Raw genomic sequence first — 23403 nt, forward strand, 5'->3', positions numbered from 1 at the left:
AAGGAGACCGCTGAAAGGGCATCATTAAGGATTAAAGGGCTATTTAAATTTGTATTTCAAGTTTGGGGCATTCAGATTGGACAAGTGCCTGAAGGTATATAAGGCACAGGACTGCTCCATGATATTTTATGGCAGCAAAATCTGGGGTGGTTCAAACTAATGCCCAGGAGTAAAATAAATGAGTGTGCCAAATACCAGGTCGACCTCAAGGGACACCTGGTAGCACCTTATGACCTGAATTTGAGGTGTTAGTTTAAAGGTGTCAGGCCTGTTAAAACTGTTTACATATTTATTAAATGCAAATAATTGAGGCCTCCCATAAAAAAAAAAACTGACAAAAACTATTGTGGTGGGGATTAGAGGGGGTTGTAAGGCACTGTCCATTTGTATAGGGGGTGGGATACAACTACATGTGGCACATTACGTTGATGAAAACTATTTCTTAAAGCAAGAGCTTGTCCGATGGGGAGAGAGGCAGATGTCTAAAATATCCATACGCTGCGTTGGTTAGCTTTTTATGCAGACTTACATACACATGTAAGAGAGCAAGAAGTAATGTGTGCAATAAGATCCCCAGAATGCAGGAGGCTGTTGCTATTGTTATGTTTAAATAAATGTACCCACACCTCAATTAATGACGGAGTGCAGGAAGAAACACTGTGTGCCTGCAAAATGGGAGTCAATTTGTCGTTGACCAGGTTTTTATATATAGCTTGTTTGAATATGCTAAAGCTGCTTTTTTATTTTGGGATTGTTCTATAGGAATTTTATGAAATATGATACATGTATTTAAATGTTGCTAATGTAATGAAGAAATAAAATTAAATATTGATTGAAGTAATACTGGTCATTAAATGTAGGCTTTAAAGATCACTTCACTTATGCTTTGGAGGTTACCTCCCAAGAATTCCTTTTTTTGCATCTAATGGTAAACAGTGAATTTTAAAGCCCCTAGGGCCTATTACTTTGTTGAAAAAGAGGTTAGGAATAAAAATGATAATCGTCTGAAGGATTTGGAGCCTCTCGTCTCTGCCCAAAAAGGATTTTACACAAACATTGGTCAAAACATTGAGCATTTGACAACCACTTCATAGCGGGGTGCGGTGGCGTTCGCTAGGCATTTGGATGAATTAATTGGCTAGTTAATTTAAATGTATTAACAGTAACTTAAAAGGATTTGAACATAGGGCAACTTAATAATGAAAAATGCAAAATGCATTTGCTTTATCTGCCTATTCTCCAAGTGCCAGATTGAGAGAGTATCAAACGATGCCCATTTTGGCATCAAACGGAAACCTGGCTTGTACAAAAAGCAGTGCATGCAAATTATTAATAAAGGAAAGTTGGGTATGCGTGCCACTTATTTGTCCATTATGGTCCTGCTAGCCATACAAAAGGAACATAATAGGACCATTTCCTCCAGGACACAAACATGGTTCAATTATTTTGCTCATTAATACACTTGTCAGCTGGGCACAGTATCTGAAGATGACAGGGTTTTAACAATGACACTGCTTTAGTAAGTCATAACATTTACTGAAAAATAATTTGCATGGTGGCAACAAACTCAAATCTTGCGTCTACAAAAGTAAGCCCACTGGAACCACAGCAGGCTCATTGGCCAACATTCTTGCACAGTTCAGTCCACAACTCTGTCCTGGCTATAATGCTACTGAGGTCTCATCCCCTCAGCACCTCCTTCTAGGCCTCCACACAATGGCCCTGAGCAACTGGCGAGCAGCAATTTAGGGTGCCTCGAGCAACATGTTGCTACCGAGCTACACGTTGGGGATCACTGGGATAGCAGATTGCTTCCCGGCCCACCCCGTACTGCATGAGAAATGAAGACTCTGTGCTCTCAAGGTGACCAGCATGCCCACAGCTTAGAGTCAAAAGGTCAAGGAGGGGCAAGTACTGCCCCAGTCAAAAGCAAAACAGCCAGGTTAGCGTGAACATATGCGTTTAAAAGAAAAGGGAACCAGTACGGGGTTTAAGAACCAAATCAACAGGATTGATATAATATAACGGTGGAAGAGGTGAGTAGGAAATGCAATACAGTTGAGGTAGGAGAGGCACAGGAACCTCCTGGAAGGGTTAACGTGAACACACCATCAGTCAAGAGTAGGGTGGCCCATGGACCCCACCAGAAGGGGCGACTCACTGCACCTTGGAGAAAAATAAGGAGGACTTTGTGTCGGGTGGCATTCTGCTGCCGATGGCTCGTGTTGGAGAATTGCCCTCTCAGTGCAGACACATTATTTTGGGCAACAATGTACACCTCACACGCCCCCCCCCCTCCCACCTGCCACAGCCTCGTCAGCCGGCCTGCTCAGGCCAAGAGCACAGAGGAGGAACACTCTCTATTGTGTCGCAAAGGCTTGAGCAAGTTCAGGAACACGCTACAATCTGAAATCAGTGCCACTTTAGCACAGCCTAAAACTGACAGCTGCCGCTGCTTCTCGTCTGTGAGGATGCGTGCCTCTATCAACGGCCAGAAGGAGGGCTCGGGAAGAATATGCCTTTACTAACATCCACTGCACTGGACACAGTTCCCATATTTTTGTGTTACTCTTCCAAAAGCGGGAGGCTGTTTATTGTGAAATCTGAATCGCATAAGTGCACGTAATTCATCCCAACCAACCGTACTCTAAAGACAACGCCAGGAAAGGCTAAATAAGTTTTGTGTAGCTCGTGCACAATGCCAGGAAAGTCCCACGCTTGTCGGTAAACTTTAATATTCAGCTATTAGTCCTTCTTGTGGGGACCTGCTGCCATTTGCCGCAGGTCAGCGGGCACTTGAGGTGGCCAATGATAGCCAACGGTACAGCGGGGCACGCGCTGTGTGCTGGCTGCTCATTGGAGCTCCCGCAGCCACTCAGGAGGCCCGAGTGAACCCTGGATTAGTAGCTCCGATCACTGTTGCAATGCGCCACTGCGTGCACACAGCGCCTCATTGTTGTCGGGGGACCTGTGTGGGGCCAGGGGGGGGGGGGAATCAGGAGGATAGCTCACTATGCATACGCAAACCAACTGCAATTGCGTTAATGGGAAAATCCTGCTGGACTTAAAGCGGCACTGATAAATCCCTGGGTAATTACTCCCATCAATCTGTCTGTCTGATTACCACGACTTCAGCCACGCACAGCAGCAGGGCAAGGTTCTGGGGGGAGTAACCTCACAACCCGCAGCTCGACAGAAATCCTATTCAAACCACAACGTGCTCGGTTTAAACACACACTATTAACGTGGTGAAGGGAGGAGGGAACGCAAAGCACACCTTCTGGCATTACCTGCTTTAACATTTCATAAAAACAGCTTCGCACCCTTGGTATACTGGTTCGTTCGTTCCTTCCATCCATGCTGTGTGCAGGTCTTCGCAGCGCACCACCCTAGAGGCGCTGGGTGCTTCCCCAGTGCGGATAGGGGTGTAACACCCAGGAAGTAATAGTTTGTATTCAGTCACAAAACATCGATTGATGGCCTGGATTGCTCTGAAAGCCCTAGTGCGGCTGTGCCAGGCATGAAACATGCACGGTGTCACCACAGACAGAGGCTGTGTTGATGGCATGCCTACAAGCCTTTGGGGGTTGTCCCAGGGAGTGATCTTCGCTGGTTTACTCCATTAGTCGCACGTGTTCCCTCATTGTACCAGCCCTTGCAAGCTTGTGTAATGTGGAGGCACACTGCCCAAGACACCAGACGCAGAAGCTACTGGGCGAGTGCTAGAGTGTGCAGAAGAAGCTACTCTATTGCACAGGGACATACTCACTTATGTTAAGTCACAAAGCCACGGAGTCAGGCCAATGACCCGTAGCCTACACACAAGCACCACCAAGAAATGTCTGCACCATAATGCAGATAAGGCGTGAAGCATCTATACTGTGATTGGATGCTCCTTTCCACTTCTGTAGCCCAAAATGGCAGATATGACTAAAGGGGCCTTCTCTCTATAATAGCAGGCAACTGTCTGCACCAGCACTCGGAAACAGCCGCAGCAGAACTGGCAAGGCAGAGCACGGTGGCATAGCAACCTAGCGCCACCTTCACTACACTCCCGGGGCAGCGCATCTAGAGGGAGGCGGGTGACATTCAGAGCAACACCTGCGCACCCCTTTTGCGTCACACTGCCTCATGTAACCATCCTTCTCACAATTATAGAAGCAGCGATCTGCTCATCCCATTGACCAGCAACATCTAGTCTGCCTTTCAGGATCTCCACAATGAATATGCACGAGAAAAAGGTACATGTCCCGACTTACAATGAGGAGCATTTGCATAGTGCTAACGAGTCTCAAAACCCAACCGCGTTTAAATCTTTGGCGGTTCTACCCCAGGGGGGGCAAATGGATGTTCGTGAGGATCTTGGAATCGTCTCGCTTTCTGGAGAGAAGAGTGCTGAAGGCAGGACCCTCACTCTGCTCTTCCTCAGCCGGCTTTGCGGGGAGGAGATGCTCTCCGGCGCCAGTGTAAGGGCCAGTCGGTGGCACCTACCATGGCCGCCGGGCGATGCAGCGCGCTCTTACCTTGCGGTCCTGCTCGTCCTCATCTTCGGGGTGGCTGGCGTAGCCGGCGCTGGAAGAGCTGCAGAAGGTGGGTCCCTGCGAGTAGTACTGCGAGCTGCGATAGCCGTCCCGCCGCAGCTTGTCGCACTCTGTGGAGGAAGAGGGGGAGAGGATTCAATGAGCAGGCTGTGGGGGTCCCCTGTGCAAGCAGTGTGCGTGGGCTCACATAACATCACAAGCACAGCTGCAGACATGCACTCACTTTGCAAGTTCAACGCTGGTTTCGCACCTTTGTAAATGCAGCACTAGAACAGAGGGCATAACAACATACATTGGCAACACTCATGGCATAGTAAATAAAAGAAAACCTTTTTAATCTAGGATTTGCGTGGCCACCAAGCGCCTCGCTAGCCTAGGCCGCCCTGGAGGTCATCTGCACTGCAAACGAGTAGCACCCATTCCCTGCGCCACAAGGGGGCGCTCTGCGCGTGTGCCTCATGCTCTTAAGTGGGAAAAGAGGGACATATATGGGTTCCATTTACAATAAATACTGCAGTCAGAGAACCTATGGAGAACCACGAACACAACCGTTTTAAAATTACAAATATACTTTTACACCCAATTCCAAAAGCAGTGTGCAAAATACTCTAGCCTCAAAATGATGCTCTGTCAACCTCCCTGAGGCGAGGCTACAAATGCATGAATGGGCATGTATAGCGTTCAGCTTCAATTTGTGTTACATGGGCACACAGAGCACGTGTGAGTATGTATGTCATTAATGGTTTAGTATTTGTTGCAAAGTAGGAAACCTCCAAATTGGTAGAATTCAGGCATTTTTAAAAACACTTAAATCAGGAGTCTACAACTGTGTCCTCTGAAGGATCCAGCACAACAGGACTTCAGGACTACCCCAGGTGACGCCAACACCTCCCACTTGGATTTACTGGACTTCAATGTAGATGGTGCGGATGGATGCTTTGGAAACATGGATTTGACCCTTGCTGAGCACACAAGCTGGCACGTGAATGACATCACAAACCCATTCCTTTCAGTGGCGGGTGTTCTAGATGCCCACTGCCCTTAACCGAAGGCTTTCAACTCCAGAATCAAATCAGAAGCCATAGCCGTGCCACGGCCATTGGGAGATGTCCACTCCCTTCCTCCATTAATCCCTAGCGTTGCCATATCCCAGCACAAACAGGGGTTATATTATTATTGTGTACTGCTCATGTCCTCAAGAGTTTCAGTTTCTTTCAGAACAATGGCTGTCAATAATAAAAAAAATTAAAAAACAAAGCGGCCTACAGCCTTCCTTGCCAGACCGCCAATGGGCGGATGCGCTTCCATACACTGCAAGAACGAGCACTACTTTTCAAATACAACGCAAAAAAAAAAAAGACCACATCATTGTGACATTTGACCTGCCACCTCCTTCCCTCAATGCCACACTAACCTCAACCACTAAAGGCATTAAACACAACGAGTGGAACTAAAACCCATGGTAGAGACGCTGATTAAGGCGACCAGTCAGACCATCGCACCCACCAACCGAGCACCAATGGATGGGACAGGCGAGGGTGCAAAGTTTCTAGTAGCACGAAAGTGGTTGAGGGTTGAAGCTTCTCTGCTGCTTTACTGGTGGGAAGCGGCAGGGGTCTAAGCAAACATAATGCAGGTCCACAGGCACCTGGTAGACAATACGATCCCCGTCAGATTTTAGCTTTCAATGTACACTTTGGTTTCTGTGAGCCTTTTTCGAACTACAGTTTCTCAAAAAGAAGACATTCTATATTGTTGGGAGAAACGGAACACAAACATTTTCTAAAATCAGACAACAAATGAATGACTAATCAGCACAGGCATGTCCCAATGTCAGCAGCTTGGGGATTGGCGGAGAACCGATTACACTCCTTAGTCTCAGGGTTCATTTGTTTCGTGAGGGCCGGAACAGTTTTGTTTTATATATGCCCTCATCACTTCCTCGTTTCCAAGTTTTGAATTCCTTGGGAGGCGAGTTACCTACGGCAGATGCATGGCTCTTCCCAACTCTTTTCTGGGGTTGGCTTCCACGAGCAACGCTGTCACTGTAAATCCCTAGGTGGTGATGAGCTACGGACCACTGGGTGACCTGTACCAGGGGTGAGACCTTGGACATAGGTGGATTCTGCCAACTTTATTCCTTGGGTTTTGTCAATGCACTTAAAACTTAAAGTCCAGAGCTATTTTAATGTCAGAATCGTTGTGCATCAAGGCCTTGGAACATGGTTTGCACCTTCTACAACACACTTTGTTGTGGATGATCTTTCCTGCATGTGAATTTGTACCAAGAATGCCAGATCCTTTCTGAAACCATCCCTTGACACAGCATTATAGTCAACCACACCAACGTTTTATTTTTCAGGGCTCAGTAAGGTCCGGCCACAGAGGATTTCCCCTTGTCCTACAATGACAAGGATTCTCTGGCCGTTATTAGTTCCTATATTTAGGTTTCCGACACTTCTGGCATTGCACTTTTACGGACCCTGTTATTTACAATGAGTTGGTCTGGCTCATGTATGTTTTATATAGAACCTAGTTCCTGCCCTGTGTCCTTGGTTGTTCCCTTCCCCCTCTGAAAAGGAGCCGATCCGGTCTCTGTAGTGATGGCCATGAGGAGCTTATCAACTCATCCTTTGTAATATCCAGCGTGGGAATCAGCCCCATTTCACCATTCCCGCCTCGAAAATCAGAGATATCCCTCTCACTTCATACTCCTGCTCTTATCATTTGCTTCACAACCTCCACTTCACTCCACTAGTATATTATGTATTGAAACAGCCAACAACTGTTTCGACTCTCAGTCTTTTCCAAGGCAAGGTGTTCAATTGTTGGTACCCCAAAAAGTGGGCTTGGATTTGCTTTCTTAATTCTGCATAAGTGACTCTTCGTTGTGTTGGTCAGCCGTATTCAAACCTTGTTGGTTCCGGATCAGTTTCAATTTGAGGAATGTGTACTGTTGAATACATACTAGCCTTGAAAAAGACAGTCGAAACACGTTTGGCTGTTTCAATACATAATATACTATGAGTGAATAAACTCACAAATCGACATTCGATAATCAAGGATACTTTTTTTCAAGGACTTCCCTTAGAACAGTACTATTGTATAACAAGTAATCACTGCAGACACAATACTAATCTTCTAATAGAGGCTAAGCGCAAAGTGTGAGTGTTTCAATACTCTGTTTGAATGCTTGTCTAAGGAAATGGTATGGTGGGTGGTTCCTCCTCAAAGGGGGAATCTGAACGGCCCTTTGAAAGGAGTCACTCCTTTGTCCTTGCACTGGACCTTTGATCATTCGCAGCTTGGTTACTTGAACTATTAGAAGCCATCCACATGGGTACATGAACATTTTAGAGTGGGTATCCATTTCCCTTTTGGGCAAGTTGGGTTCTCTTAACAGGAATGCACTTCCTCATCATCCCGAATAAATCATCCATATCTCACCACCTAGCCTCTACTCTTCTTGCCTGACTCGTTACAGGCCTGGTACTGTGACTTGCTGCATGCTAGTGGACTAGCGATATTCACATTGACCTTAGACTCTAGTCTGTCTGTGGCTTTAGAACCTCAGCACGTTTATGCACAGAAACAGGTTAATTCCTTTGAGAACCTGGCCTCTATCATGGTTTGAACGCAGTGGCAATCAGAATACTAGGTAATGGGGGGACTAAATGTGGCTAACAGATGATCCCCACATAACAGGAAAAACAGCCAAGGCAGCATTTTCATCAAGCATTCAGCCAAGGCCAGCTATTTTTTGGTTATACAAGACCCTGGTGCCCACTTTTTCCTCTGTCTAAGCTCCACGCGCAAGCTCCGTTTACTTTACCGGATAATTGGTGCCTTAGCCTCTAGACACCATCCTGTCTCGGTTGGGCCACTTATCGTGCGGCTTGCCACAGCAGCTCTGCTCGAGGTCCTACTCACCTCTTCGCAGGAAGACGCATCATGCAGGTCTACGTGGCAGAAAGCCGACCTCCTGGACAATATGTGCCGCTTTCTGTAGGGGTCGAAACAAGAAAGCCTTAAGATGAAATATCGGTAACAAGAGATGATGCATATCAGAGAGGAGGGAGGCCCTCCCACTATTATGTCTCCCGCACACCAATCGTGAGGCCCTAGTTTTGCAACTCGCCTCTGCGCCACCATGCCCCTGCCCACCCAGGGCTGTTTTGCACTGGCCCTCTGAAATGCTAGCTTGCTCATACTGTCACACGCCTCTTGGTAGGCAAGGCTGAGAGCAGATGAGCTAGTTATTTCAGCAAGAGCGCCATATTCTGGCTAATAAATTATGGAGCAGGATGGACAGTGCTGTGTGTCTTGTGCCGTCCATACATTCTGAATGCTCCCAAGCTCGATCAAAGTCATCCTCTCCAAGACAAGGAGATGCATTGGGGCGGCTCCCCGGGCAGCCTACTCTCAGCCACAGGCCTCAGCCACATGGAGTCTTCCTGCTGGAGGCAGATGGAGCGCTGGGCTACAGTGCCATCAAGAACACACTCCCTAAAACCCGGCAATCTGCCTGCTAGCCTTAGGAATGAAGAGTGTGTGTGTGTGAGTGGGACACTCCAGCCTCGACAATCGCATGAAGGTCAGAGCTCTGGTTTTAAATGCATCCATTCTGCCGCAAGGAGGAGCCACGGCGGTCTGCCTGCAAACCCTGAGGGATGGGTTGGTTTTTACTACAATCAGCATAACACGAAGTAACCCTGCGGCCTCCGCTGATGCGCGCACACTGTGTGGCAACAGCACAGAATGAAAGCAGCAGAGGATCCTCCCGCCCATAGGAGGTGCTGATTCCAAGGCTCACTGAGGGCACCGCCGCAGTCTGGCAGACATGCCACCCTCAAGGCTTACAGGTGTTCACTTGGTCTTCCAGAAGATCCTGTGCCAATCTGCCCACTTAACTGCTGGAGTTTGAAAACAGTACCACTTCAAAGGAGGAGGGATCGCGTGAGGAAGGTGGAATTAAGATGCTATAGACTGCAAGAGTTTGAGGCGGGGTGCCAGAGGGCGCCAGGCAAACAGGGGCACCATGCTGCATTGTAGCTTCAAACAACTGGAAGGATTACAGCAACAAGAAACGCCTGCACACAGGGAGACGGAACCAAATGAATCAGACCCGGGCAGCTTTGATGTTCCCATTCACAACCACGTCACCACTCTAGGTATGTTGACTGAACAGAACTATCCTATACTGCCTTTCATCCTGTGTTTTCATGAAGCGATTCTGCAAGTGTTCCTCCCAGAGGAGCACAATGGGGAAAATCCCACCCTCACAGCCCCCTCTCTCTCAGCGCTCCTGAGCTCCATTCAAACGCGCATTTGACTTCAAGTTCAAAGCATGGAACAGACTGCCAGCTGCTCTTTTCTATCCCAAGAAAAGAGAGCTTAAAGGTTCAGGGAGTGCTCCAAAACTAATTTTGAAACTCGTTAACTTGTGTGAGGCTACTTCTTTTTTAAAAAAAACTTTAATACTTTGGCAGTGCACTCATCCTTTCGTTCATAACATTGCTTTGATGTACAGTCACAATGACATTTACAGACTCTCAGCCGGTGTGTCAGCATGTTCGCTTATTACATGGTAATGTAGCATATTATAGTACATATACTTTCCGTTATTTTCAGAACATTGCCCTTTTCGGTTTTGTAGTTCATCCTTGGGTCTGCTCGAGGCCACCACAGTATTCCCACACCCATCCTCATTCTCATTCACAAATGTAAATTCCTTAAACCATTGGTGTATCGTTGGTGATTCTTTTACTTTCCATTTAAGTAAAATGCATTTCTTGGCAATTATACATCCTATGTTGAATGGACTACGGATCGTTATTTTAGCTTTCTCTATATCTCTGAGGAGATATTTCAGAGGGAGGAGTGTCGGGGGTATATCCGTTATTGCATTCAGTGTCCTCGCTACCTCTGACCAGAAGTCATTAATAGGGGGGCAGCTCCAGAACATATGAATTGTGTCTTCCCCCTCCGTGACCACATTTCGGGCACTTTTGAACATTATCTGGGTTGAAACGTGAAGTCGTCTTAGGTGTATACTGGAGTCTGTTCAGCAATTTAAATTGTATTTTCGGTATGCAGTGATAAAATTGCGGCAAAAATGTCGCCTATACAAAAATATTGTGGCAAAAATGCTGTGGTTTGATCCAGGAAAGGTGAACCCCGTTATACCATTTAAGGGGAGCATGGGTTGCAGGGGTGTCCCTTGCATACTTTACATGGATTGCGACGGCAAAACCAATGCATTCTTGCTGCGATATTTTGTAACCACAGCAATTTTTGCTGCGATTTTAACACATGGAACTATATTTTCTGCTGCTTAACATCGTCAATTACATTACCCGTGCCCGGTTCCCATTTGTCTTTCACCATGCTGTGTTGAGCAGTTCCAGCCTGTACTTCGGCATATATTCTAGGTAGTAGTCCCTTTCTGCTGTCACCACGTGCCACAATTTCTATACACTCATTACTTTCGGGTTCAAGTGGGAATGTTGGCCATTTCTTTTTAACTGCCACCCTCATTCGGTAATATTGCAATAGGCGTACCGGGTTATTTCCCATTTTCATTCCAAATTCGGCAATCGTTACAAATCTGCCATCGGGTAGAGGTCGCTGAGTTCCATTATTTTGTCGGGATCCCCCGTCTCCTGGATGTCTGCATCCAGTGTGGGAGCGAGTTCAGGGAAGTTCCATAAGGGAAGATTACTACAGTATGGGTGCATGTTTCTGACCTCTCATTTATTCGTCTTCATGCGTCTATTGTAGTTAGTAACGGATCAAATGGGCATGAGTCTGCATGGTGGTGACTCAGCAGAGCTGTCCTAATATCATGCGGGGAAGCACTATATGTCTCTCGTGCCTTGTGTGCAGCTTTCGTATACTGTCTGGACCAGTATCACGCATAATGTGCTTGGGCTGCGAGATAGAACAGCTCAAAGTCTGGGCTCTGCAATATGGTTCTGTTCGGGCCTCCCATTTCATGCGAACTGTACCTACTCCTCACATGAACCCCACAGCTATTTTATGTAGTACGCTGAAGAATCTGCGTCATGGCCATATCGAGATAGTATTTAAAAAGTATAACAGCTTGGGTACTATCACCATTTTCAGGATTGCAACTCTGCCGTAAAATGAGATGGTGTCCTTAGACCACAGATTTAATTTATGTTCTAATGTATTTATGTATTCTTCATGGTTGTTTTCGTATGATCGCCCATAAGTATTTAACCGTGCTCTCAGCCCATCTCAACCTGTGTAGATTTGGTGGTTTTCTAGTGCTATCTGTGAGTGGGAACATTTCTGATTTCATTATGTTGACCTTGTATCCAGAGTGTCGTTTAAATTAGTTTATTTCGGCCAAAAACAGGCTTAATATTTTCTTCAGGGTTTCTGAGATATAGGAGAGCATCATCTGTGTAGAGTGATATTACTTGAAGGGGACCCCATATATGTATTCCTCTATGCACATGAAACTCTCTGATCCTATTCACAAATAGTTCTATGGTTAGTACGATCAGCAAGGGGGAGAAGTGACATCCTTGAAGTGTACCTCTAGCAAGCCCGATCAAGTCTGAATAGTTTCGATTAGTATGTATCTTGGCTTTAGGGTTGTTATATAGTAGCCTCACAAATATATTGAATCCCTCCTCCAGGCCCACGTGCCTTAGCACTCTAAACCGAAAGTTCTATGACACTGAATCGAAGGCTTTCTCTGCGTCTAGTACAATTGGTGCCGTTGATCTTCCTGGAATGAAGCTCGATTGGTCCAGATGTACTAATTCGGACATATTATTCTTATTATATATGGAAGCAGTCTGTTTGCCAGAACTTTGGCAAATATTTTTGTACCTATTTTAATCAACACGAGTGGACGGAATGAGGACATTTCGTTTAGAGGTCTACCAGGCTTCAAGAGTACTGTGATCACAGCCTCTGTAAGTGAGAGCGGAGGTCTTTCAATATTACAGGCCGCCTCTCATACCCTGAGCAGCACTTTTATGTTTTATACAATTCAATCCCAATGCCGTCTGGGCCTGGAGCATTGCCACTTGCGAGAGAAGCTATAGCATATGCTATTTCTTACAGCACTACCAGGCTATTTAGCTTGTATCTTGCCTCGCCGTCAATCATGGGCAAACTAGTTGCTGCTAGGTACCCATCAACCTCATCCCCGGATACCGTATCCGAATTGGCATATACGTTTTGATAATACTCCCTAAATATTTTATTTATTTCCCCTGAATTCATGGCAATACCCCCATCTTGTTTAGTGATGCCCGAGATGTGATGTGCATCTCTTTCTCCCTTAATTATGCTTGCTAGCAGTCGTCCTGGTCTCTCTCCCTCCCCATACCTCCTGGCCTGGACATTCCAGGCTATAAATCATGTTTAATGGTCTGCCAGATGGCAACATTTAAGCAGGCTACTCTTAATCAATCCCAGTAATGCCCTACCTGGTGTTTCTCCATATTAATTTTCTAATCTTTTCAGAGTTTCTTCTGTCTCCCCCAATTCCCTTCTTGTCTTTAGAATGCCTGTTGTAGAGGCCATCATTTTACCACGGAACCATACTTTAGATTTCTCCCATATATTGGAATATTCCGCTACTGACTTCATTATTCTCAAATAACTCTTCAATATCTATTCTCATTGTCAGTGATGTGTCTGCTAGCACAGACTTAGCCATTCTCCAGAGGGTCCGGGGCCGGCCCTCTGATGTTAACCTCAACAGGAGCACCACTGGCAAGTGGTCCGACCAGGTGCGTGGCAGTATGCTTGATCTACAACACTTATCTAGCCATTTGTCCGTGGATCAGCCAGTAGTTGGCTCTAGACAGCGCATCATGCACGGTAGAATAGTACCTGTACTCTAAGGTGTCTGGATGCTCAACTCTCCATATATCAAGCAGTGAGTATTGTGCCATGATTTGGCGTATGGTTAGGGCTGCCTTCGTGTCACAGCGATGTCTGGTACTAGACCTGTCTTTGGTGGAGTCTAGAATTGTATTAACGTTGCCTCCCCACAACACGGGGGTCTCAGAGGCAAGCCCTATCAATGCCGCCACATTCGTATAGAACATGGGGTCATCAATGTTCGGGCCATATGTGTTTACTAGCCTCATCATAAATGGTCCCTGTAACTATAAACATACCTACCATCAGGGTCTATGTGGGTGGGTCCAGCCTTAAAATTGAGTTTATGGATTGATACAATTACCCCTCTAGCCTGTGATGAGTAGTTAGTATAAAATCTACCCCCCCCATCTCTGAGCTATGTGTCTGTGTATTGCCTCCAGTGCGTGTGTCTCTTGCAGAATTATTACATTGGGAAAATGTCGTTCCAAATATGACCAGATCTTTCTTACTTTTATCGGGTTATTTAGACCACGTACATTCCATGATATTAGTTTCAGGTATTCAGCCATACAAATTTGTTGTACCTTTCATTTCTGTCATTACGACTTTGTGTTTACCATGTTTCATACTTGATCAGTCCCATCGCCCACATGCCATTTTTCATTTCAACTGTTTTACGCACAACTTTTGAGACTTTGGCGGCTCCGTTTGCACAGTCCCTCAATAACTTTAAACATGGTTGCATCCCCTTCCCCCACCCACCACCATCACCATGACCCCCAACTTGATGTATTCTTCCTAAACATTTGGAAATATACTGTGGCGCTATGTTGATTGCTGTGCCCGCCTTTCTCGGCTCAACGTGCCCCAACCAGTTTTATCAATCTTTGCCTTCACACTTGGACATCATGCTGGGTTATTTCAGTAATTTTTGTCGCCGTGTACTGCCTCATCTCTCAATGGTCCGTTAGGTTCTCGGTTCTGGTGCGGAGAGGGAGTAGGTATCAAGGTTTCCACATAGGATAGGGCGTCCGCTGGGTTTTTGAAAAAGTGGACCCTGCCCCCATGTTGAATGCTTAGTTTAGCTGGGAAGGTTAGAGAGTACAGGACCTTTTTTGCTCACAGGAGATGTTTCATTGTATCGTATGTCTTCCTTTGTGCTTGCACTCCAGCAGCAAAGTCCGGGTAAATATGTATCTTACTGGATTCGAAACGCAAAATTCCCATTTCTCTTGATAGTCTGAGGATTGCATCCCTGTATCTATAGGTAAAAAAAATTGCAATTATTGTGCATGGGGGAGGGGCAAGCATACAATGAGCTGTTTCCACTAAGGATTGAGAGGATAGTTTAGAAGGATCAAACAGATTTTTAAGTAGGTTCTCTACAAATGGCTCCATTGGGCCCCTGCACACCACCTCAGGTACTCCCACCACCCAGATATTGTTGCGTCTAGACCTAGACTTTAGGTCGTCACACTTATTCTTCAACCTATTGAGTTCTGTTTGGATGGATGCCAAATCACGGTCATGTTGTGCCACTATGTCTTCTGCTGTACTGATCGGCGTTTCCCATAGTGGTGACAATATCATCCAGCTTGACGTTAATTGACATGAATCTGATCTGCATCATTTGGAGGAATTGGTCTTCACGAGAGCTGTTTTCTTCCTTTTCGTTCTGATTTGTATTAGAAGGATTAGGTGTTTCAGGGGTTGCAGGGCGAGGGCCGGTGAATGTGTCCATAAGGCCCTTCTTTGCACCTTTCGTCATGTTGTCAATTGTGCCAAACTATCAGCTGTGTAGTACCTCAGTTGATCTATGGTATCTCTACTGGCCCAGTTGCCCCGGCCGTGACTCCCGGCAGGACCGTACGGAGTGAAGTACGTATGGACTTCTCTGCTTGTGTCTCTTAGTTTTCTGGAAGGTGCTTTGTCAGGATGCTCCACGTTGCGCCGGCACAGTATCAGTGGCAATTGTTAGTATTTTAACCTGGTTCTACCTTTGCCACAGGTATTTTGGATTATCTGGTTTAGTTTGCGACTGCCACCACTTGCAGGCGTTTATCAGTTAGCTCGAGGTCTCCACATGGTTTCATGCAGTGTGGGTCTACGTTTTGGCTGCAGTCCTGACTAGAGCCTGCCAAGTACTCAGCTCAACCATGTGTGCTAGTTGCAGTATTTTCTTTTATGCTGCAGTGGTTAGTATTAGACTTTGTTTCTAGCCCGGGGCATTCTCAGTAGGAATCAGTTGTCAACCATTCAGCTGTGTCACTCCAACTGGTCTTGTTATTTTCTTATCCCCAGCCCTCTCTCTGTTACCGTGTGTATGCCAGAGTTTACCGTAGGGTAATCTGCGTATTTGTGGCACTTTGTTCTAGCTCCCAAGTTATACACGACTAACCCACTCCCAGTGTTTCGGGTAGGCTTTCTGGGAGTATTGCGTCAAGGGCGAGGCATTGGGTGCACAGGCACCTCAGCGTTCTGTTAAATGTCATTTTCTTGCCTCCCTAAATGCAACTGTCTTATTGTTTATTCTCCCCGCTACTGGAGTTAACGGTACTGTGGGCATACCCGCTGCTCATGCAGAGTTGCGTAATATTGTTCCCCTTAGTGGAGCAGGGTCGCACGTGCCTTCATCTACCTTACCACGGGGGAGCGGGTTACACTATCCTGTTGTGTATGGGCAATGCAGTCACTCACAGGTGCCCGCTTTAGCAATTGAGTTCGCAGCCATGCCGTATACAAGTTCCTGCCCTTTAGTGTCACGCGGCAGCCGGGATCAGCGTGTAGGTGATAAGGGTGCCCCTTCCTCGCGGTTCCAATCTAGCGGTGGCAGATGTACCGGTACCAGCTCTGTTTAATGCTTGCCCTCCCCCTCAGGGGGACCGGGTCACTGCAGCACACAACATCTACTGGTACAAATCCTGTGCAGCTCTGCTGATGTTTCGTAGCTCGCCGCATTGGTATCTCTCAGCACCTCGGTTTTGTCTCTGCTGTTCCGCGGGCCAGGCTCCCGCAAGGGCACACACGTTAGGTGCAGGGCCGCCAGATGAACTTATGGGCACCTCAACAACTGATACACTGTTGTTCAACTGTGTGGTGTTATCGTATCTGCACACTGGATCGATGTCCCCCAATGCACGGCTTCCTCTGGCTCCGTCTCGCTGGTCTAGGCGGGAGTCAACCCCCCCACCCCTCCACAGGCCGCAAGCGGCTTTGCAGTCGCCGTGGTTCCCGGCACTTCTTCAGAGGGCTAGAACTTTAGAATCCCTGCATCAGGGGGCTTCTACGTTGGAAATCAGGTGCCCTGGCATTTCATGTTCAAAAATCTTCCCCCAAATATCTTGTTGTGTGCTCAGCAACGGATTTATGTATCCAGGATTGTTGGTCGGGACGGAGCCTCACATTCAGGTGGCCATCTCGTTTGGCTGCTCATCAGCGACCCTGTGAGGCTACTTATTTAAGTAATGTCCCATTTTTCTCCCCAGTGAATGCGACAAGGCTTTTGGCTGTATTCATCTGCAGAACACAAATGCAAATGATGGCTCTGCAGAAACATTTGAGGTTGCCAGGAAGAGGTGAGCGCTCTATAGCGGGCCTGGATGCTTGGACACAGCACTCAGAAACATAGACAAGTGCCAGCAAACAGGCAATGCTACTACAGGTAGATGCAAGCGTTTAATGAATGCTCTGCCTTCAGGAGTGACCAGCATTGTGAGGTCTCCAAAGAATTGCAATTTACAGAGAAGGGGCAATTACATCACACATTAAACATGTAGTATCTGACGCTAATGCTTCGAAAGCCCAAAACGAAAAGCAACAATTTCTGCCAAGAGTGTGCAACAGAGCACTGTGGGTTACGTAAAGGTAGGCCTATTAGATGGCTGACCCACTTACCTCTTTACTCGTGACAGAAATAAGAGCTCCAGTCTTGCTGTTGCCATCATGGGTTGGGAGAGTTTTTACAATGAAGCAAAGAAGAAGCAACAATATGAATGATGTAGTCCTGATGACTATACAATAAAAGGAAGGCATTGGCCATGCTGTCTGCATCACTCAGGTCGTCTTTGATATGGTGGTCACGGAGGCCGCATTCAAATTCTTTATACCTGGACAAGGCAGGCTGGTTGATTCCTAACGGATTTTCATTATTTCTATGGGACAAGTGCTCTAGCTGGGCACACTCGCCAGTCTCTACTAAAGTAAATTGCGATTGAAACACATTGTTATAGAAGTCATCCCTCTAAGAAGCCCCAAGACACTATTCTTCCTATATAAACTCCAATGTAAACTCTGACACTCGTAAAGACATGTTGGAAGAGCACAGCCTGTTGCAGGTCTTGGCCCTATTGAGAGTGAGGAATAGGTTATAACAAGAGCGCTGCAAGGCGCACAGTTATTTATCACAGGGTAAACCAGCAGAAAACATTCTCTAGCAGTCATCCTATTAAGCGCCCTTCCTCACTAGTAAGATGGATTTTTGAACTCTGAACTGGTGGGCAGATGTTCAGAAGGCCAGCCTAGTTTCTTAGAACAGGGTAACTTTCTGGACAAGCCAGACCAATCAAGGTATTATTGGCGACAGTCAGGACTAGGTCTCAGGAGTGGTGAGGGTGACTGAAAGACCTAAATGAGCACACAGAGTAAAGGACACTTACAAATCACGCCCACTCAGGTGTATAATAGTACGATAATGCAGGCTATCTGTGGAAAGGAGAGGGGCCACTCAAGCATAAAAATTGATGGATGCGCCAGGGGCCACCGTTAAGGGTTAAAATTACTCACCGACCCATGGCGCACTCCGGCTACATTAAAAAATGCAAAAAGGAGCAGACTGTTGCCTCATCAAGTGCGTATCTAAGCAATTACAGGTAGGTCTGCATGTGGAAACCAGCTCTGTACAAGAGGAAACCTGATCTATATCAAAGGAACGCAAACATCCTGCGTGACACTATGGGTAAATGTGTTGTAAAATGGCTCAGTGATATTCACAAAATCCAATGGTGACGTGCATCTGCTGCGTGTCTCCTAAAATGGTAGCAGGAGTCGCATAGCAGAGGCAGTTCATAATTTTAGAACGCCAGACTTCACAATGTTTAGGATTCCTTACAAAATGGCAAAGTCACTAAATACTCGTAAACTTGTTTTGTACCTTGCAGGATTGGTGTCCCAGCAAACAATCCCATACTTGTCATGTAATAAAAATGAACACCCAATCACTTTGGATTGGACTGGATGGTTGACATTGGCTCTTTTTTACAACAAATTGACCAACAACTTTGCGCAGGATGTTTGGATTCCTTGCTTAGGAGAAAAAATGCCCCAGGCTGCCATTCATCTAGGCACATCCATATCTCGCTCCACCTCGCCTCACTGGGATCTAGGAGTACCCCACTAATTCCACACGGGAAGCTGCAGCTGCCCCCATCTGAACCCTAATATCCATTCGAGGTAGGGAGACGTGTCTCCACCCGGGGGGTGCCCTTCGCCTATTGTCCTACTGTTCTGCTTATCCCACACCAGGTTTGGATGTCTGGGGGGTGCTCAATGACAACTACCATACCTCAATGATGCAATGGAACCTGCACCAACAGTGAAAATGGCAGCATCCTCCTCAGAGTCCAGCCAGCTCTCACCCACCCCACTATTGGAAAGATGTCTTACCCACCACTATCACTTGAACACTTTAGCTACATTTTGGATGATGGTCTGCAAAGGCTACTACTGCGTGCCAGAGACAAAGTCACAACTTCACCACTCAGTGCTTTAGTCTGTTAGACCGTGCAATGCACGCTTCTTGACTTATGGACCATCTTCAAGAATAAGTCTCCATCACAGTCGTGAAGGGGTTGGTTCTATCTAGGATACCCAGGGCAATGTTTTCTTCCTGTATAATTTCAAGTTACCATCCACACTTCCTATAAAGCAGATGGAGAAAAATGTCCTAATCCTGAGAACGGCATCCCTGAACCCTTGCTGTGCGAGTTACATCCATCCCCAATGCAGCAAGAACACCCATTCTGCAGTTTATGGCCCACAATGCAATCTTCCAGCGGGAGCCAGCCTAAGCAGCCAGGAAGCCTGCATACCACAAGCAAACTCCCTGTAGGAATCCAGAACACGAATTGCCTGTGGACCTCAAGACAGACGCATTTGAGAAAAACCTGAACCATTCCCTTTAGTGCACCAAAGACCAAAAACCTTCCTCGGGTCCTTCCGATCTTTGGATTTGTGGCCTCTACATGGCAATACCAACTGTGGTCGAAGTTCTAAAGGAGTATTTAGGCCTCATTGCTGGGGCTGGAAGGCAGAACTACAATCACCAAAGGAAAGGTACACAGGGCACCCGCAAAGCTCCCCAAGAATAAACAAATTAATGCATCTACTCGAAAGACTTTCCTAGCACTACTGGCGAGCTGGACACATGAGCTGAGCCCAAAGGGCCTACACAGAGCCAGCAAGCAGCAGTCTGCAGATGGAGGGTGTTCAACAATGAGCTCCAGGGAGACTAAAGCTCTGCTGCATGGTAATGTGGGACGTGTGCTCTTCAGAGGTTCCTTACACAAATACACCCTGGGTAACTGTACAGCACCAGCACAGTTCGTCTACCCAGGTACCATATGAAGAGATGCACTCTCAGGTTCTCCCACGAATCACAGTCTTCATGAAAACTGCTTTAGTAAGCAGCAACACCCCCAAAAGACTCACTGACGCTTTGCTTGAGGCTCTACATACCTGCACTGGTCCTCTCTCGCCGCAGGCAATCAGGGTAGTTAGTGAAATACAGCAGGGAGAAAAACTCGCTGCTTCACGGAGGTAGTGCAGGGAGATCATGACAGAAACATAAGGATGGATGACTGTCTGGAGTACTTTAGTTGGCAGAGTTCACGGGAAGGGTGGAGCCCTCCACCAATCATGTCAGATGCAAGTGTTAACGAGATGTGAAACACCCCGAGGCATGTTAATATATCTCTGCTACGCTGTCATCACTTCCTTACTCTGACATCTCGGTCATACAAATCCTGTAAAGAAGTACCGCTGAAGTGAAGATGAAGAATAACATCGACAATCTGAAATATTGGTGTCTGAAAAGCGGTCCTTGCCTTGATATGTTCATCTGGACTGTGCTACCATGGCACAGTATTCTCTTTTCCACCCATTCTATTTTTGCAGTAATCTTACAGCTTTAATAGAAAATAAAGAAAAATGATGGCACCTAAATTAGTACAATTGGCAGCTATTTTGGAACAGCACTTCTACCATGGGCTAACATAATGAAGCCAGAAAATATTCGGGGGTGGCGAGTGAAGAGAAAAAAAAAAATTAGAAGAGGATAAGTGAGAGTGCCTACAAGGGAAGAGTCCAGTATCCACAGAAGGGGGGAGCTGTTCCACTTGCATTTCTCTGATAAGCCAACAAGCGAGGATAATGGGCAACAAGGGAATTACAGGGAGACCAATTACAAAAGATTTCCCACGATTTTCTTATAAAGTAAAGTAAACCAGTACTTGCACAATGATTATTTTCTAAATTGAGTTATATCAATTTTGTATAACCTGAATCTCTTAATGTTTCCAAAAAGTCATACTAAGTGCCTAGCCTTTGCCCAATAAAGTTAAGCATGTTAAGTTGATACTGTGAGAAACCTGGGGGCATTATCACTCCTAGTCCTCCTTTCACCCCGCTACGCAGGTGGCCAAGGAAAGGCCATCGCTTTTGGATCCTGGCTCTGAGGTGGACAAGTGAGGATCACCTCTGTGGAGGGTCCTTGGGAACTGGGAGAGGAGTGCCCTTGGGCGAGACGAGTAGAGCACTTGCTTTGACATCCGTGCAGAATCCCGGCAAGGCCAAACTCTCCTTTCATCCTTCCGAGCTCGATAAATGAGCACCGCACACCGTGGGTAATAATAAGCAGCGCTCAGATACCTGAGGGTTCGTAGCGCTGTATAAATGGCTTATTATTATAATTATTGTTATTATTATGGTATCCCCCTTTTCCCATTGACGAGCAACCCACACCCTCCCCAACCTTTAAAAACCATTAAGTTAATTATAAAATCGTAGCCTGGACCATCCCCTGAGCCCCCGCCACCCAGTGTCTAGATTAGAACTTTTATTTTACTCAAATCATAATTGAATTCAATGTATTGCATAGCAGTAGACATTACAATAGAAGCATTAACACTCCAGTGGAAACAATAAAATAGATCATTGTAAAAGGAAGATCAAACAATCACATTATATCAATTCCTAAAGCAGCCATACTCAGGCCATACATAATTGCTAGATTCCTTCAAGCCATCATCACACCTACAATTCGTTTTCTTTTTTTTCCAAAATTCCTAGTGAAATGGACTCATACTCCATCGCTTCTCTGTTCTGCGAGCATGCATCCGTTTTCTCTGGTTCTATGCCGGTAACCTGTGCACAGCATTATTTCAACAACGTTCTCACATGACGTAGAGGCGCATTACAGAATGTAATACCATCCCTTCTAAAAAGCGGTAGTAGCCTTTGCATGCGCCGCCACTTATAATTGTGGCAGAGCAAAAAGAAATGAACCAGTGTCTCAATTGCCCTATTGACACAGTCACTAATTCCTAACTCGTGCCCCTTATGCCAAATTCTCAGATACCACAAAGGGATGCTACGTGGCCTAAGCTGCATATATAGTTCACTATTCTCCCATGGGCTACCACAGCATGCGCTCTTCCCTTGCCCACCGAGATGTGTGCACCACGCACCTAAACATCATTGTTTGGTTACATAATTTTCCTGCTATGAACATCAGAAATGGTCCCAAACCACCCTCAGCAAGACCTAGACAGACATCTCTCATAGTGGCACGAGACCCAAGGCACACCATTCTTTTTTTCGAACCCCTCTTAAGCATAGAATATCCATGTAACCACCCATTCTCAGACCCTCTAAGGTGGCTTGGCACATCCCTGCCTCTGCACCCTGCTCCAGTAAGCAAACCGGTAACAATGCAATCGGCCATTAGACAGAGCCCTGTAATGAAGGGGAAAGTAGGAAACAATGTTCAGCAATAGTAACTGGGGGTGGCAGAATAACCCCAAACGTGTGCCCTATAAATCAACAGGCACCCTGTCTTGTGTTGGTAAATGTCAGGTACCTGCACCAGGGAATCCCCCCTACACCATTCCTAAGAATCTGAACACTCTCCCTTGCAGATTGACACCGTTTACTATCACTTCACTCTACCTGCAGACTGCCTCAAATTATGTGTGAAACGGACCCCCCCCAAGTAGACAAAGTACACTACCACATCCAAATGGCCTGGCAGGATAGGTCAGCAGGCAACGGGTTCGTCTTGGAAGCAAGACAACGCAAAGCAAAACACGGTTGGAATCCCAGTCCTGCACTTAGAGACTGGTCTCCAGGAATTTTGCGCATTTATAAAAGATCAATTCCTTAATTAAATACCCATCCTTAATAGCTAATGTGCCCTAAGTCGTTTTACTCTTCTAATGGAGTTTGTCTGGGTTTCCCTTCACTAATTACGTGGCCCTTCTGGCCGCAGACTCACCAGAAGGCAACCAGTCGTTGAAGAAAATTCAGTGTGTGGATTAAAAACCACGCCATCTGCAAACATCAAGAGGGCCACCCACACGAGACACGTCCAGGTCTTGTGCAATTAAATATTCCTTCATGTCATTCAAAAATATACCTGGGGGTTGCCAGAATGCACCCCTCACCCACAAAAAATTGTGCAGTTAATTCTCCTTTCGGACCATATTAGATTATTTGTATGACCCTCATTGAGGGGGCAACCAGACATCTGCATATATTTCACCCATTCCTTCTTTCCTTAGTGATGCCCAAAAAACAAAGACAGAGAGTAGTCCTCTTGAGGACAACACGTAGTGAGGGTCAAATAGAACTGAAAGGACTGATTGGTGGTGCTCAGGCCGACACTAAAACTCCATGGGTCCCCTTCAAAATGTTCCCTCTTCCAACTCAACTTGAGAAA

At 46.3% G+C, this 23403-nt stretch overlaps 1 protein-coding gene across 9 annotated transcripts in view; it reads right to left on the minus strand.

Moving 5' to 3' along the window:
* The window catches only part of NHSL1 (NHS like 1), an 844536-nt gene that overhangs the window by 102667 nt on the left and 718466 nt on the right, over positions 1-23403 (minus strand). For all 9 annotated transcript variants that reach the window (XM_069608088.1, XM_069608085.1, XM_069608084.1 and 6 more), the window contains exon 3: positions 4524-4651. In XM_069608088.1, coding sequence (XP_069464189.1) covers positions 4524-4651 — 128 coding nt within the window. The remainder of the gene's footprint in view (positions 1-4523; positions 4652-23403) is intronic.

Source organism: Ambystoma mexicanum, chromosome 4q (assembly GCF_040938575.1).
Source record: "Ambystoma mexicanum isolate Mex_15411 chromosome 4q, UKY_AmexF1_1, whole genome shotgun sequence".
NCBI lineage: Eukaryota > Metazoa > Chordata > Amphibia > Caudata > Ambystomatidae > Ambystoma > Ambystoma mexicanum.